At 37.5% G+C, this 16,076-nt stretch overlaps 4 protein-coding genes across 4 annotated transcripts; 2 read left to right on the forward strand and 2 right to left on the reverse strand.

Moving 5' to 3' along the window:
• Positions 1-15: 15 nt before the first annotated feature.
• Positions 16-2,063, reverse strand: LOC114733819 (dnaJ homolog subfamily C member 28). Its single transcript, XM_028921318.1, has 3 exons — positions 1,640-2,063; positions 530-857; positions 16-410 (listed from the first exon to the last, which is right to left on the reverse strand). Exons 1-3 carry the CDS (start codon positions 1,921-1,923, stop codon positions 324-326), a joined length of 699 nt encoding a protein of 232 aa, XP_028777151.1. The 5' UTR covers positions 1,924-2,063; the 3' UTR covers positions 16-323.
• Positions 2,064-2,932: 869 nt separating this feature from the next.
• LOC114733822 (uncharacterized) lies at positions 2,933-3,586 on the reverse strand. Its single transcript, XM_028921320.1, has 2 exons — positions 3,406-3,586; positions 2,933-3,324 (listed from the first exon to the last, which is right to left on the reverse strand). The coding sequence occupies exons 1-2, from the start codon at positions 3,578-3,580 to the stop codon at positions 2,978-2,980; spliced, it is 522 nt and encodes a 173-aa protein (XP_028777153.1). The 5' UTR covers positions 3,581-3,586; the 3' UTR covers positions 2,933-2,977.
• Positions 3,587-4,541: 955 nt separating this feature from the next.
• LOC114733817 (protein PELOTA 1-like) lies at positions 4,542-7,727 on the forward strand. The gene is made up of 2 exons (XM_028921316.1): positions 4,542-4,624; positions 6,454-7,727. Exon 2 carries the CDS (start codon positions 6,458-6,460, stop codon positions 7,550-7,552), a length of 1,095 nt encoding a protein of 364 aa, XP_028777149.1. The 5' UTR covers positions 4,542-4,624; positions 6,454-6,457; the 3' UTR covers positions 7,553-7,727.
• Positions 7,728-9,635: 1,908 nt separating this feature from the next.
• On the forward strand, positions 9,636-10,736 carry LOC114733834 (protein PELOTA 1-like). Its single transcript, XM_028921334.1, has one exon. It carries the CDS (start codon positions 9,636-9,638, stop codon positions 10,734-10,736), a length of 1,101 nt encoding a protein of 366 aa, XP_028777167.1.
• The last annotated feature ends 5,340 nt before the right edge of the window (positions 10,737-16,076 follow it).

Raw genomic sequence — 16,076 nt, forward strand, 5'->3', positions numbered from 1 at the left:
TCCGCAACAAAACCATTGCACAATTAACCCTGTTTACTTTAACATAGAAGTGACAACTAGTATAAAGTTTTTTCTTGTACATGCTATTAAAATTTTGTGTCCCTTGATCTTACATGATGGAGACATCCAAACTGCAACACCATCAACAAAACCGATGAAAGGATTTAACCATAGTTTGAGCTAGGCAACTGATATTTCACTCGGTTTGAGTCAACTGATAAGTTACTCGGCATGACAGTCCAACAAGATTAAACAAAATTTGATTTTCCACGAGAATCAATCAACCTGCTTAAGGCTTAACAGACTGAAAATACTGAGAGTCCTTATTCTTCTAAACGCCCAAGCTCTTTCTCCCAATTAAGGCCAAACATTTGCCTACCAAAAGGGACGATGAGATTATATCGAAAAACCTGCAGGAAGATGTCAAATTTATTAAATGAGTATCACACTTATCAAAAAGAGAATATAAAATTTCAATGAAGCAAACATTGAATTCCCTAAGCTTTTACAGAGGAAAATCATCACACACCTTATTATTGATATCACGTAATTGCGTTTTCAAAACTTCTGAACTCTCTACCCACTTAAGATTATCACTGCATTTATTTATCCAAGCTTTTTTCAATGCTGCCCTCCATTCAGATATATTAGTTCTTATTTCTTTGTTAAGCTCAACCCACTCCGGTGCACAACCATTTTTTGATAGGATTCTGTACAACGTATCTTCAGCTGGGTCTGCATGAGGATTCATGTCTAGCTTAAGTGGCTTGCCTTTCCCCGGCAAGTTTTCGAACTGTCCTTCTTCCATGGAATGCCATATTCTTTGCTCCACAACGTTGATGATATCAGTTTCTGATCTGTCCAATAATTAGCGAAGGTTTAGGCAGAAGATATGGAAAAAGAATTCACAAAGTAGTCAATCATACAATTTCAACACTACTTGCTCTATCAGCATAAGAAAGAGTCCCCAGTTCTTCTTCCTCTTCTTCCTCTCTATTATTTTATTGCAATCTATTAAAATTACGAATTGCAGAAATAGAAAGCATTAAATAGAGGAAGACTAAAAATTCCTTGAAACATCAAGGAGCTAAATCTAAAAGAAAAGCATGACACAACAAAACAGTGCACGTTTACTTGGTCTTGCATGAAACTACAGAGTAAGCTTCAAGCTACCCCTTTTTATCCCTCATCTATACAAGTTAACATCAGAAATGGGAAAGAGAATGAAACGAAACGCTAATTAACAATTAAAATATACACTTCAGCCGAGGGAACCTAGAATTACATGAAGACACACAAGCTCGCTGTTCGATGAAATTTAATAATGATAGAGTAAAACAGTCAATATAACGAGTAGCAGTAATCACCAATGCAACATTTTCAATGAGCAAAAGCATTCTGCGTTCAAGTTAATCACATAATGATAAGGTCACTAACCTACTAATAAGAAAGTACCAAACCCTATCTAGTAAGAGGAAGAATGAATAAAACTGCAAAGAAACTGATAACGAAATACGAACTAACCATGTAATTAGACAAAATCGAAACCAATCAACTTCCCTTCCAAATATCATCACTTTCATAATTAGATTTGAAAAACAGGCCATTGTTCTATAATAGTGCAATCATCGAGTATTACCTGACATTGTTGCGCTGACCTCGAAGTTCAGGAGGTAATTTGCGATCGTTAACAGCGTCAATAACAGCTGAAAGACGATCAACAAGCTTCTTTACCACCTTCGGAGATTTATCAGACGATGACGAGGGGGGCGAAGCCGATGCGGTGGAAGAGGAAAAAGAGGAAGCGCCACTATTACCAGATAGGGAAGGGACGGCCACTGGTATTACAGGAGAGGCATCGTCCACCGCCGATCGCTGCAACAGAGAGCGCAATTTCACGGATCTCCGAAGGCAGGTCGCCATGTCCGAGTGCCTTCCAAGGATCTCGGATACTCCGATCTGTTGGGTAAGGAAGAGAGAGAGAACCTTCCCATCAAGAAAGCTCTCGGCACTCCTCTCGATAACAGTTTTGGCGGCTAATTCTGATTCCACGTGGACAGTTAAAAACGCGCCAATTTTCACCCTCACCTCGAGCTGGGGCCGTTCTTATATTAGAAGCCCAAAAGGCTAGTGGGCCCAACGTCTTTACTGTCTTCTGAAATGTTCTGTTTCTATACAGACTCATGGTTGGCTCATTATATAAGCAACTGCAGAGGGACTGTTTTTGTCTTTCTCTTTTTGAAAGAAAAATAAGTTTCCAATGAATATTATCATCTCTCGGGCGTTCAATCGAGAATCTAGATTTTCTACTCTGCAAGTTTCATTAAAAAACAAGAAATCAATTTAGTGCTAGTATTTTAAACTTATTAAATTTAGATTGTTTATATATGACATGAACGATTCAGATTTAAAATTTTAAATTTTTATAAAATAAATAAAAAAATTCAAATCTGAACTGTTAAAATAAAACATGGACAATTCCTGATGAACTTAGGAGGCAACTGGGTACAAAAAAAACAATGACGTTTGAAATTTGTTTGTGCTCTTCTCCACCAGGGGTTTCCCTTCCCACTCTGTGGTCTGTAAAATCTGTGTGTTTACGATCGAATGCGAAATATGATTCCTTCCCGTTGGCTTGAGCGTAGGAAGTCGAGACAATGCTTTTCGAATTTCTTTCAGCCGTTCCTGGTACTGCTTTGTAAGGTCTAATATTAGAGATCGGATTTCCAAGAGCGGAAACACGCCTAACAAAATATAACGGAGAGATTTGTATACCTTCGAAATGAAGGGAACAGAGACAAAAGACGTCTCTGGAATGAAACATTCAATGACAATTGTGCAAGGATGAACTCTCATTTCATGTTCTCATCAAATCATAAGATGATATTGCAAATTCTGGAGAAATTAATGCGAAAAACAAGGAGAACAGAACAAATACAAAGGAAAAAAAGAAAGATGAGGGCTCGAAAAGGAAACATTAGTAACGAGGTTGTTGGGAGTCATGAGAATCAGAAGTGTCAGGTTTATCACACATTGGAGTAGTAAAGTAGAAGGGTTCGAGCACAAATTTGATGAGATCGCGATAGATGGAATTGGGATTAGTGAGCTTGAGCCCAGACCTTCCCCGACCAAAATCAGTGAGAATGTTGCATGCAGAGTCAGGGGACGACACTAATCTCACAGTGCAAAGCTTCGTATCCAACTTCTTGCCATATAAATACCTTCTCACAGTCAAATCAAATTGCCCTGTTTCATCTGTTGTGTCGCTTGTATAGTATATAACCCTGCTTCTTCTGTCCAAGCATGTCAGCGACACTTTACTTCCTGCACAGGTATAGCTCATAGCCTGTTAATTGATCGAAATTTTCGCAGATATAAATATTGTTGTCTCAGAAAGCGAGGTACCTTTGATTGGGTCGGATCCATGAATCCATTCGTTCCAGCCCTGGGAGCAGTCCTGGCACAGTACTTTGCCAGCAACGTGGATGACTCCATTTGCTTCATCCGAAGCCAAGACCATTGCCGTTGTGTGGCTCGCTGAAACTAATGCTGCAATTAACAATGCCACAGCGAGTCTCATCTTGTCTCTTTCTCTCCCTCCCTTGGCACCCGAGGACTACTGAAGCCATTGAAGCAGCCGATATATATATATATATATATATATAGAGAGAGAGAGAGAGAGAGAGAGAGCACTCGTCCATGTTTGAGCTAGGAATCGACGTGGGAGAGCACTACCGTTGACGTGCCATCCATTACTCAACTTTTTATTGCTTATTGCCTTGCTGATGCCTGATGCATCATCTCGACTTATCATAGAAGGATCTAAATCCTCTGAAGTTGACTCAATCGGTAAGTTTTTTTTTTTTGGGTGGTATGGAGGCCCAAGGCCTAAAACAAGAAAAGACAAAACCAACACAAAACTAACATCCTCAACCCTTGTCTCTCCAGATCATCTGTGCCTCTTCATCTCTTGCCACACGCACAACTTCCTGAGGAATCTCAAAGAATAATCGACATTCTCTTCCCAGGTCTTTCTCAAGACTCAACTTTGCCATAGCATCAGCACACTGGTTGCCCGATCTGCGAGTAAGAGAAAATCTAAATTGCTTGCAGCGTTCGACAGCCTCTCTCATCATCCTCACACAATTAGGCAGTTTTCCTCCTTCAATCTCCTTCCCTTTCAGAGCATAAAGAAGCTCTTCAAAGTCAGTTTCAAGATGAATTTTTTGAAAACCCAGTTTCCTCGCCACCTCTATTCCTTCACCCGCCCCCCAACATTCTGCTTCAAAGGCTGTGCTCCACCGCACATCTCTACAGTAACTCACGATCCAAGCCCCATGGTGGTCTCGAATCACCCCACCGCATCCCGCTCGTCCTGGATTTCCCCTGCTTGAACCATTCGAATTAACTTTAACCCAGTCCTTTTCAGGGGTTATCCACCTTATGCTCACCTCCTCCCCCCGTATTTCTGCTGGAATTGTTTGAAAGGATTTAGCTTTCTGTATTTCCACAGCAAAATTCCACACTTGCCAGACTCGTAAGTTTTCACGTCGACCTTCAAAGATTCGCAGATTACGCTGTTTCCAGATCTTCCAACAAGCAATACCAAAGACAAGATTCCATGGTAAGCCATTTATCAGATCTACATTTTTCAAGTTTTGCATTAGCCATTCTTTTAGATTTTGTGTAAAAAAATATGCTTGAGGTCGCTGCAATAAACACTTCCACACACTCATTGCCTTTTCACAATCACGAATCACATGCAGAGGAGTTTCCCACTGCTTGCAGGCTTCACATTCCCCTGCTGCACCCCATTTTTTGTGTCTTACACTATTAGCGTTTAATCTGCCATAGGCCAACATCCACAGAAAGCAACGAATCCTCTCAGGGCCTCTCCATTTCCAAATAATTCCCCATATTTTCTCCTTCCTCCCCAAACGATCACCCCTCACTTGACGATATCCACCTTTAACACTATAGGTCTTCGAATTATCAGAGCCCCAAAGGATTCTGTCTTCTCTTTCACCACTCTGAGGAGTGGCTTGTAGTCTTCTACAAGCCTTCTCAGTTAAAACATTCTGCAGTAAATCCCAATTCCATTGCCCATTCTCACATACCACATCAGCAACCACCCATTGAGCCTCCTCCTCTCCAATACTTCCCCTTTTCTCATTCCAAAGTAACACTTCTTGGTCTACCCATCTGTCCTTCCAGAAACTTATTCTTTCTCCCGACTCAACTCCCCACCACACCCCCTTATTCAGTTCGTCCCAGACACCACTGATATCTCTCCATAGGCTCGACAAATTTTAGGGAATTTTCAAATTATTCCCAAAATTCAAGCCCCCATTATATTTATGTTTGAGCACATCCACCCACAAACCTTCACTATTACTTCTTAATTTCCAACCCAATTTCATCAAGCAGGCACAATTCATGTCCTCCAAACATAGCACCCCCAAACCCCCATTCTCCTTTGTCTTTGAATCACATCCCAGTTAATAAGATGCATCTTCCTTTCTTCGGTGGTGTGCCCCCAAATAAAAGCCCTCTGAGCCTTCTCAATCTCCTCCATAATTTGCATAGGGAGCTTTGAAAAAATCATAGAGTAAATTGGAATGGATCCAATCACTGCCTTAGCAAGTGTTACTCTTCCGGCCATACTTAAAGAGTGCACCTTCCATCCCTGTAGCCGCCTCTTCACCTTCTCCACTAATCCTCCAAAACAGCGAACTTTGCTCCTTCCATAATACGTAGGGACACCCAAATAGGTACCTAAGTCTTCAGTCAAACAAAATCCAGCCTCTCTTACTATTTCCTCCCTTATATTAGCAGCAACATTCCTAGAAAAAACTATTGCAGACTTATTCTTATTCACTTTCTACCCAGAACAAGCACAAAATTTATTTAAACACTCCATTACTACCTTTATCTGATCTACAGAAGCTTCTCCAAACAGAATTAAATCATCAGCAAACATTAAATGAGTCACCTCAAGACCCATTCTTCCTACTCGAATAGTCTCCCAAATCCCCTTTCTGACAGCTTCTTGGATTAAATGAGTCAACTTTTCCATCATTAGCACAAAAATATAGGGAGACAAGGGGTCTCCCTGTCTGATCCCCCTAGACGGATTAAATTTTTCTTTTTTAAATTCAATTTAAGCAAAGGTGATCGATTCAATAAAGAGTTTTTGACGTGCGCTTAAAAGCCATTAAATATTTACCTCTTCTTGTAAGCCAAAAAAGGAATGATCTCCCAGGTGAACGGAATCCAAGTTAAATGAGGGCTCCCGCTCACATTAGGCATATTCCTTTTCTTGCCCTTTGTTTTTCAACACAGTTAATACAAGTATTTAAGCCCTCGTTGTTCACTTTTGTTTTACTTCTATTATCAATAATAACAACGCTGAAAAACATACTCGCCAATTACCCATATCTTCTTTCGGCAAAGAACAATGAAGCTTTTAGACAAGGACTTCGCGCTGAACCAGCCGGGAACGGTCAAGATCATCCCCGAAGAACCCGACGACTTATGGGTGGTTTACAACCTCATCGCCATTGGAGACGTCGTTACAGCCGATACGACTCGCAAAGTTCACCTGGAGGCGACCAAGAACACCGCCTCACGTGTCAAAGTCACCATTCCCGTCAAAGTCACGCGCCGCGACTTCCAGAAAGATTCTTCCACCGTTCGCGTTCAAGGCAGGAACATCGGGACGAACCAGTACGTCGCGTCAGGCTCATTCCACACCTTGACCATCGAAATGAACAAAGGCTTCGAACTCTCTAAAAAGATTTGGGATTCCACGGCTGTGGCCGCCTTATCCGAAACCTCCAAGAAATCACCAGGCGCTGACCTCGCCGTAATTCTTATACAAGAGGGTCAAACAGAGGTTTATTTGGTCGGGAACGGGCCAACCACGCTTTGTTCTAAAATCAAAGATCCAAGGACTGGAAAGAAATCAGCCAGCAACGTGTTTTTTCGAGACATCTTTAACGCCTTCGTGAAGCATGTGGATTTCAGCACCATTAAAACCGTACTGATAGCGAGTGATGGACCAACAAAGGACGAGTTTCGTCAGTTTCTGCTCTCAGAAGCGAAAAGATTGAATATGAAAACAATCGAGAACAATAAGTCGAGAATTGTAGTGGCAGGATGTAAGGGAGATCTGAAGGAGGTGCTGAGCGACAAGGGAGTGATGAATATGATAAAAGATAGCAAGGTTGTGCTGGAGATTAGAGCTTTCCAAGAGTTGTGTGACTTGCTGGACAACAATTCGGGTCGGGCATGTTATGGTACAAAGCATGTGGAGGCTGCGCAGGAGATGATGGCGATCGACACCCTTCTGATCACGGACGATCTGTATAGAAGCTCTGATGCCAAGACGAGACACAAGTATACGAATCTGGCTGAATCAGTGAGGAAGGGAGGAGGGAAAGTGCTGGTGTATACCTCCATGCATGTCTCAGCAGAACAGCTTGCCCAGCTCACGGGTGTTGCCGCAACTCTGAGGTTTCCCTTGCCCGACCTTGACGACGCGGATGTTTAAGTTCAAACAAGGCTTTCTATATATATCAGTTTATCGTGCATCTCTTAGCTTGTTGTTTATTAATCAGGAGAGGAATGGCCCTTCCTCTCATTTGTGTATATAATGATCACTGACTCTTTATGCGTTGATTCTTACATAATCTTAGATGGTGCATTGCCTATGAGCATATCCCTCAGTAACACGATTGCCAAAATGTTTCTCAATTTTCTCCGTCAGATTTTCATCCCTTTCGCCACATATCAAGTGCGATACAGTACGTCTGCAGGATCATATGAAACAAATCTCAAACCAAAATCCACATTTCACACTGTCTGTGAAATCTGATCCATCATAGTACTTAATGGAAAGTATATTGATGATTTCAATAAGTAACTAACATAAACTAAAGTGAGCCCCTCCGCATAAAATCCGAAATATACTGCACTAATCGTGGCTTACGAACAACTTGGTGTTCTATAACTTGGAAGGATGTACTTATTTCTGAAATTATAGGTAATGGAGTAACCCTACATAATGCTGTTGAACCCACATGAGCAGGGTGATGCAGTCGGACTATATATTGCTTTAAACTTTACTAGTCCAATCACTAAAAAGGACAGAACCTGCTTAAATCAACTTTTAACCCAATAAAAGATAGCTTCACCATAAATCTTCAATTGAGTAACAGATTAATCATTTTCTCAGTGAGAGTCTCGGTGATGGATTTGTTGCCAGCAAAAGACATAGGGTGCAGTGGAATATTATTTGGGACTTTGCAGCCTATTTTTGCTATCAGAAATAGGAGTATCTTCATGTGCAAAAAAAAGTATGTTCTGCACTATACATAGCTAAGGTGGCGTATGAGACATGTTCTGGGAAACTTAGTGAAATCGCATCTCTTGAACTGGCGACACTTGGGCCTTTGCCCAACAGTTTTAGTTTGATCAGGCAGAAAGTTCTTTTCTTTTTTTCTATTTTTTGGGGACTGTACAGGCAGAAAGTTCTTTAGAAGCCGCTTAATGGAAGCCACAATACACAAGCTTACCAACCCTCTGCAGATATACCTCATAATCAGGCACCTTGTATGGAAGTAACCTCATAGCTCAAATCCGCAAGTAATTTATGCAACATATACCAGCACGTACTGTTCCTTGTGCTCCCAAATACAATAGTCTTGATGTCTTGTTATATGGTACTCTCAGAGGTATATAACTAATTTTAAAAATTAGTTAAATTAGTTATTTGTAATAAATATTTGTTGTTTTTTCCCTCAAATACACCTATTAGTTATGTGTACTAGAATAAAAACTATTTAACATGTGTAATAATTATGAGAACTATTTTGTGAAAAAGTAAATAAATATGAGAGATAAAATAAATTAGAGTCTCATACTTAGAATAAAAAGTATTAGCACACAATAGTAATGCCCATATTCATTGAATTTCCAAAATGTTTAGATTCAATGAACAGAAGTATAAAACATCCTCGTTTAATATAAAAAGCTTTTTATACTTCTAAAATAGAAGAACAAATCTAGAAGATTTTCTGATTTGGTTTAGATGAATATAATATTATTTATGGTGAAATAATATTTTTTTATTATTATGAGGCAAACAACACTATTGTTTTTTAATTTAGGATTTGAAATCTTTAGATTAATTTATTTTAAATCATGGTATCCTTAAAAAAGTTTATATGAAAAATTGTATATCCTAAATTAAACAGAATAAAGAAATCATATTAAAGACACTTATGAAAATCAATATATAATAATATACATAATTTGGAATTATATACTTTATTATCAGATAAATATCATATCTTTTAATAGATAGTGATATATGGCATATGATATGTTATTTAACTTAAAACACGTGATTTTAGTTGAACTTGGACATCCATGTGCCGACCCCTATATAAAGGTGGTCAGGAACTCAGGATCCTTAGAAACACAGAGAAAGGAAAGTCGGGACAAGAGACATTTTTCTTGCATAAAGAGCTAGCAAATTGGCAAGTCTAGCTCTTTTTTTTAATCCAATAATAACAACGTTGAAAACCAATCTTGCTAGTTACCCATATCATATCTTCTTTCAGCAAAGAGAGATGAAGCTACTACACAAGGACTTCACGCTGAACCGACCAGGAACGGTCAAGATCATCCCCCAAGAACCCGATGACCTATGGGTGGTTTTCAACCTCATCGCCAAAGGAGACATCGTCACCGCCGATACGACTCGCAAAGTTCGCCTGGATCTCAACATGACGACTCCCTCACGTGTCAAAGTCACCGTCACCGTCAAAGTCACGTGCCGCGACTTCCAGAAGGATTCTTCCACCGTGTGCGTTCACGGCAGGAACATCGAGGCCAGCAAGTACGTCCCCTGCGGCTCATTCCACACCTTGACCCTCGAAATGAACAAATGCTTCGAACTCTCCAAAAAGATTTGGGATTCTACTGCTGTGGCCGTATTATACGAAACCTCCAAGAAATCCCCCGGCGCTGACCTCGCCGTGTTTCTTATACAAGAGGCTCAAGCAGAGGTTTATTTGGTCGGGAACGGGCTAACCACGCTCTGCTCTAAAATCGAAGATTCACAGACCGGAGTGAAATCAGCCAGCAACATGTTTTTCCGAGACATCTTTAACGTCTTCGTGAAGCACGTGAATTTCCGTACAATTAGAACCGTACTGATAGCGGGTGCTGGACCGACAAAAGACGAGTTTCGGAGGTTTCTGCTCTCAGAAGCGAAAAGATTGAAGATGAAAGCAATCGAGAACAATAAGCCGAGGATTGTGGTAGCAGAATGCAAGGGAGATCTGAAGAAGGTGCTGAATGAAAAGAGGGTGATGAATATGATAAAAGACAGCAATGTGGTGCTGGAGATTAGAGCTTTCCGAGAGCTGTGTGAATTGCTGGACAACAAGTCGGGTCGGGCATGTTATGGGACGGAGCATGTGGAGGCTGCGCAGGCGATGATGGCGATCGACACGCTGCTGATCACGGACGATTTGTACAGAAGCTCAGATGTGAAGACGAGACATAAGTATGCCAAGTTGGCAAAATCAGTGGGAAAGGGAGGAGGCAAAGTGCTGGTATATACCTCCATGCATGTCTCAGCAGAACAGCTTGCCCAGCTCACGGGTGTCGCAGCCATTCTGAGGTTTCCCTTGCCCGACCTTGATGGTGATGACGTGGACATTTAAGGTGAAACAAGGGTTTCTATGTCAGTTTGTCATGCAACTTCTTGTTTATTAATCAGGAAAGGAATGGCTATTCCTCTCATTTGTATACATAATTATCATAAATGATTGTTTATGTGTTGATTCTTACATAAACTAGTGCACTGCTTTACTGATAGATTTCCTACCTGATCTAGCCCTTGATGAGCATTCAGGAGTTCTCTGTTTTTGCCCCCCGAAACAATCAGTATATTCAAAATCTTCTTGTGAAGTTTAACTTTTAAAACTCACCGAACTTGCGGGTTCACAAAAAGAACTCACCGAACTTAATGGTGGCCCCAAAAAAACTGTAACACTTTTATTGCAGTAATGTGAGTAAACCAGGCGTTTATACAGCAACATGAAAGGAATCCGTGTGATATTTAAAGTAACATCAATTGAATAAAGAATGTCGAATGATAGTCGAAATGTTAAGATTCATGATTCATCGTTTTGCATCTTGATGCGCGCGGGGCAACATGATCTAAAGATACTGCTTTGTCTGTGAGCATGTACCTCAGTTGCACGAGTTGCCAAAATGTTTCTCAATTTTTTTTTCCCACCACATATCAACTTAAATACAGAACCTGCGCGCAGGATCATGTGAAACAAATCTCGAACCAAAATCAATACTCGACACTGTCTGGAAAATTTGATTTCTGAAAGTATTACTTAACGGAAAGTATATTGATTTCTGAAATTATAAGCAATTGGGTAACCCTGCATGCTGCTTTTGAACCCCAATTACGCGGTCGGATTATATTGCATTGACCTTTACTAGTTCAATCTATGATTAGAAAGGACAGAACCAGCTCACATCAATAAAAGAAAGGTTCACCGTAAGTCTCCCCATTGAGGAACAGATTAATCATTTTCTCAGGGAGGGCCGTGATGATGCGTTTGCCGACAAACAAAAGACACAGGGTGCAGTACTGGAATATTATTTGGCACTAATATAAAATTTTATAATATGATTAATAAGATGTGTAATTATTATAACTTTCAGAAAAACTAAAACTAGCATATGCTTTACATGTGCACCTAAGTATTTAAATTTTTTTTAACAAATACAATTTAAAATATATTTTATTATGAAAATTATTAAATAAATAATAATTTAAAATTTTGAAACAGAATTCAAAGTAATGAATGAATGGGAAGCGTTCGTAAAAAATTTTAAATTATATTTTTCAGTAAATTTCTCATTATTTGCATACATGATGTCACTTGTATTATTTAAATTTAAAATTTAAAAATCCTAAAAAATCATATTTTTCCACGCATGATTAATAAAAAAAAATTGTAACTTTCCAACCCAAGATAAATGATTTATATTTGAATTTATTTTTATTTTAGACTTTATACTTGGAAATAAAATTTTGAACTTTTTCTACATATTTGAAAAGGAAAAATGCTTAGGTCAAATCTCTTATATTTATTATGTCAAAATCTCTAATTACATCTAAATATATCTATCTTATTCTTTTCACGTGAGTTTATAATTAAATGATAATATTTGAAAGATAAGATGTATTATCATATAATCATTTATAATCAGAGAACTTGATGTAATACATGTAAATAACTTGATATAAGTATTGTCTTACGAAAAGCTTCCCATTCATTTGTTTATGGATTACTTTGAATTTTGTTTCAAATTTTTATATTATAATTTATTTAATAAATTTCACGATAAAAATATATTTTTAGATGGTATTTATTTAAAATTATTTAAATAATGAGGTGCGAATATAATGCATTTACTAGTTTTCTGTTAAAGTTATAATAATTACATATCTTATTGATTATATTATAAACAATTATAATAGTAATAATCACGAAAACAGAAAATATCTTATTGAAAATAAATTTAAAGTGATAATTTTGTACTCCCTCCGTTCCTTATTATAAGAGACATTTGATGCTTATAGTATGTTCCTAAATATAAGAGACACTTAAAAGTTGTCTCTACTTTTTTGTGTTGATTTCCTATTTTACCCATATTTATTGTCTACAACTCACACTCTCTCTCCTTCCCACTTCTCTTTCTTTTAAGAATTTACTATTGTTCTCTTTCATGCTCTCTCTTTATTAATGAGGGCATTTTTGGAAAAAAAAAATTATACTTTTTGCACATTAATTGTTCTTAACTAATTTTAACTGTTTTTTTTATCAACGTAATTCGGTTATTCGTCTCTTATAATAAGGAACGGAGGGAGTATAAAATAAACACATTACTTTTAACAAATACCAATAAAACTGGCTTTTAAACTACTATCTCAACCAATTTAATATTTGGTCCGATTTTTTGTTTCTTGTACAAAAAAAAAGAAAAATGAATGGAATCCAAGTTAAATAAGAACTCCCGCTCACATTAGGCATATTCCTTTTGTGGCTTTTTTGTTTTCCAACACAGTTAATATAATTAAGTATTTAAGTCCTTGTTATTCACCCTTTTTTTAGATACAGTTGAATAAAACAAGAAAAAATGATTAAAAAAAAGTTGTAAATTTGTAAATGCCAAATAAAAAATGTTAACAAAATTTTTTTATCATTTGTAAATTCAATATTGTTAATACCAAATATAGTATTATCACCAAATCTAATTTAAGATTTAGTAATTTTTAGTTTTTTTTTTAACTCTTCCATAGAACAAAGCTCAATAAATACTTTTATGTCACTTCTGATCTTCTACCACTGTCCAATAACAACAACGTTGAAAAACAAACTCGCCAATAGCCAATTAGTCATATCTTTTTTTTAGCAAAGAACAATGAAGCGTTTACACAAGGACTTCGCATTGAACCAACCCGGGACGGTCAAGATCATGCCCCAAGAACCCAACGACTTACAGCTGGTTTACAACCTCATCGCCACCAGAGACATCGTCACCGTCGTTACGACTCACAAAGTTGACACCACCTCATGCGTCAGACTCGCCAATCCCTATCAGAGTCATGCGTCGCGACTTTGAGAAAGATTCTTCCACCGTACACATTCAAGGCAGGAACATTGAGGGCAACTCGCACATCCTCGCTGGCTCATTCCGCATCTTGACCCTTGAAATGAACAAACGCTTTGAACTCTCCAAAAAGATTTGGGATTCGAATGCTATGGCAACATTATAGAAGATCTTTAAAGAAATCACCGGGTGCTGGCCTTGCCGTGTTTCTTATACTAAACTTTGGTCTGGAATCTCAGCTTCACAGAGCGAAAAGAAATCAGACAGCGGAGTGTTTTTCCGAAACATCTTTAACACCTTCGTTAAGCATGTGGATTTCGGCACCATTAAAATTGTACTAATAGCGAGTAATGTACCGACGAAGGACGGGTTTCGACGGTTTCTGCTCTCTGAACCGAAAAGATTGAAGGCGTAAGCAATCGAGAACAATAAGTCAAGAATTGTAGTGGCAGAATGTAAGCGGGATCTGAAGCAGGTGCTAAATGACAAGGGGGCAATGAATAAGCTAAAAGATAGCAAGGTTACGATGGAGATTATGTTCACGGACCAGAATAGTTCTCTTAAAAGTACAAAAAGAAAGTAGCGCACGATATCTTCAAATACGTGGATAACACTTAGCACTTTCTTTTAAGTTTAATTTATTCCCACCTATTCCTATTTTATAAGGTATAAGTTGAGTTAATCGGTGAATTTCTTTCAGGATACAATAAAGACTCATAAATATGAATTGCACTTTCAAGATTCAAGCAAAGACAATAATAGCCTTTACAAAGTGATGATTTGACTCTGTCTCTGCGTGCACTCAAAGACAAAGGTAATAAGTTTGATATTTGTGTTCATGTTGTGTTGTGTTGTTTGTGCAAATGAAGTGATAGTAAGACATTTATATAGATTATGGAATGATGCATTGAAGAGATGCCTTTTGAAATAATACCTTACTAAATAAAAAGTCACAACTATATATTGGTTCATAAACCAACATAATTTAAATAAATAAAATATATTTAATATGGAAGGTCTTTTAATATTGTAACTTCCTACCCCTCATATAAATATATTAATTTATATGAGAATACAACCTTTCAAATAAATTTATTAATTTATATGAAGATATAACCCCTCATATAAATTTATAATATAATAAATTTACATAAAGATGTGACTTTTCAAAAACACATCTTTTCATTTTTAAAATATTCTAATAATCCCCCACCATTTTTAAAATGAACCCAAATTTTTATTACTTCAGAAATTTTATGTTTTCAGTAAAGGTATCTTAAGGATTTGAACCTTTACCTAAGTAGGACATGATTTCACCCGTCTGAAATAATATGATAGACTAGGTTTTGAACCAATTATCTCATATGAACTGGTATGCATGACTCACACATGGGATCTGGAACCACTGTATGTCACTTAAAATGACATGTTTATGGCCTTGTGTCCGTGTCATTTTCATGAAGAGTTTTCATAATCAAGTCCTTAGACTCCTAGAAGTGGCCCCATTTCACTCTCATATAGGTAGACTTTGTCAAGCGGTCAAATTATAGTTGAGTGTTCCTTTCAAGTACTTTAGTACTCTATCCACAACATGCCAATGATTTTGATTTGGATTACTTGTGTATCTACTTAACCTTCCCACAACATATGTTATATCTGGTCATAGCATACATTAAGTATCCAATTACCTTTAAATAATCATGTTGTCTCACAGATATACATTATATTATCAAATTTACCATTGTAAATAAGGACATGCATGAAAGTTATATTGATCCTTCCCTCTATTTTTTGATGTCTTTTGGCCTTTTCTTCTTCCATCACATTTATTCTCTTTTGAGCATTAATGTATTTCACATAACCTTATTTAACATACTTATTCCCAATTGCTCAAGAAGAATCCTTTTTAATGTTTCAGGACTCTTTTAAAGTTTCTTTACGAAGGAGAAGGTCTATCTTTAATTGATGAGACAATAACATATTCATCCATATGCATGTTATTCAAAATTAATCAACATGCTCAATTTCATGCATATGTTTCATAATAAAATTTTCACCAAACATTCTAATTAGAATTACAACACAGCATGATAATTATCAACTCATATAATTGATAGTAGAATTTTTCATGACAATTATCAATTTAGAAAATTCGAAATCTATTATGCTTCTTATCATTTTCTTGCCATAATAAAATTTCATGACTCCACATGCAAAACCCACATGATTTAAAGCAAAACAATGGCATCAAACTAGATCATGAATAAACCTCATGAGTCTATAAACCATATTTACCAAAGAGAGACATATAGATGCTTACCTGTCTCTTTTGCCATTGACCATATGAATTTATGCTAGATGAC

This window comes from Neltuma alba, unplaced genomic scaffold (assembly GCF_004799145.2).
Source record: "Neltuma alba isolate B1F8T4 unplaced genomic scaffold, ASM479914v2 tig00013032_pilon, whole genome shotgun sequence".
NCBI classification, from domain to species: domain Eukaryota; kingdom Viridiplantae; phylum Streptophyta; class Magnoliopsida; order Fabales; family Fabaceae; genus Neltuma; species Neltuma alba.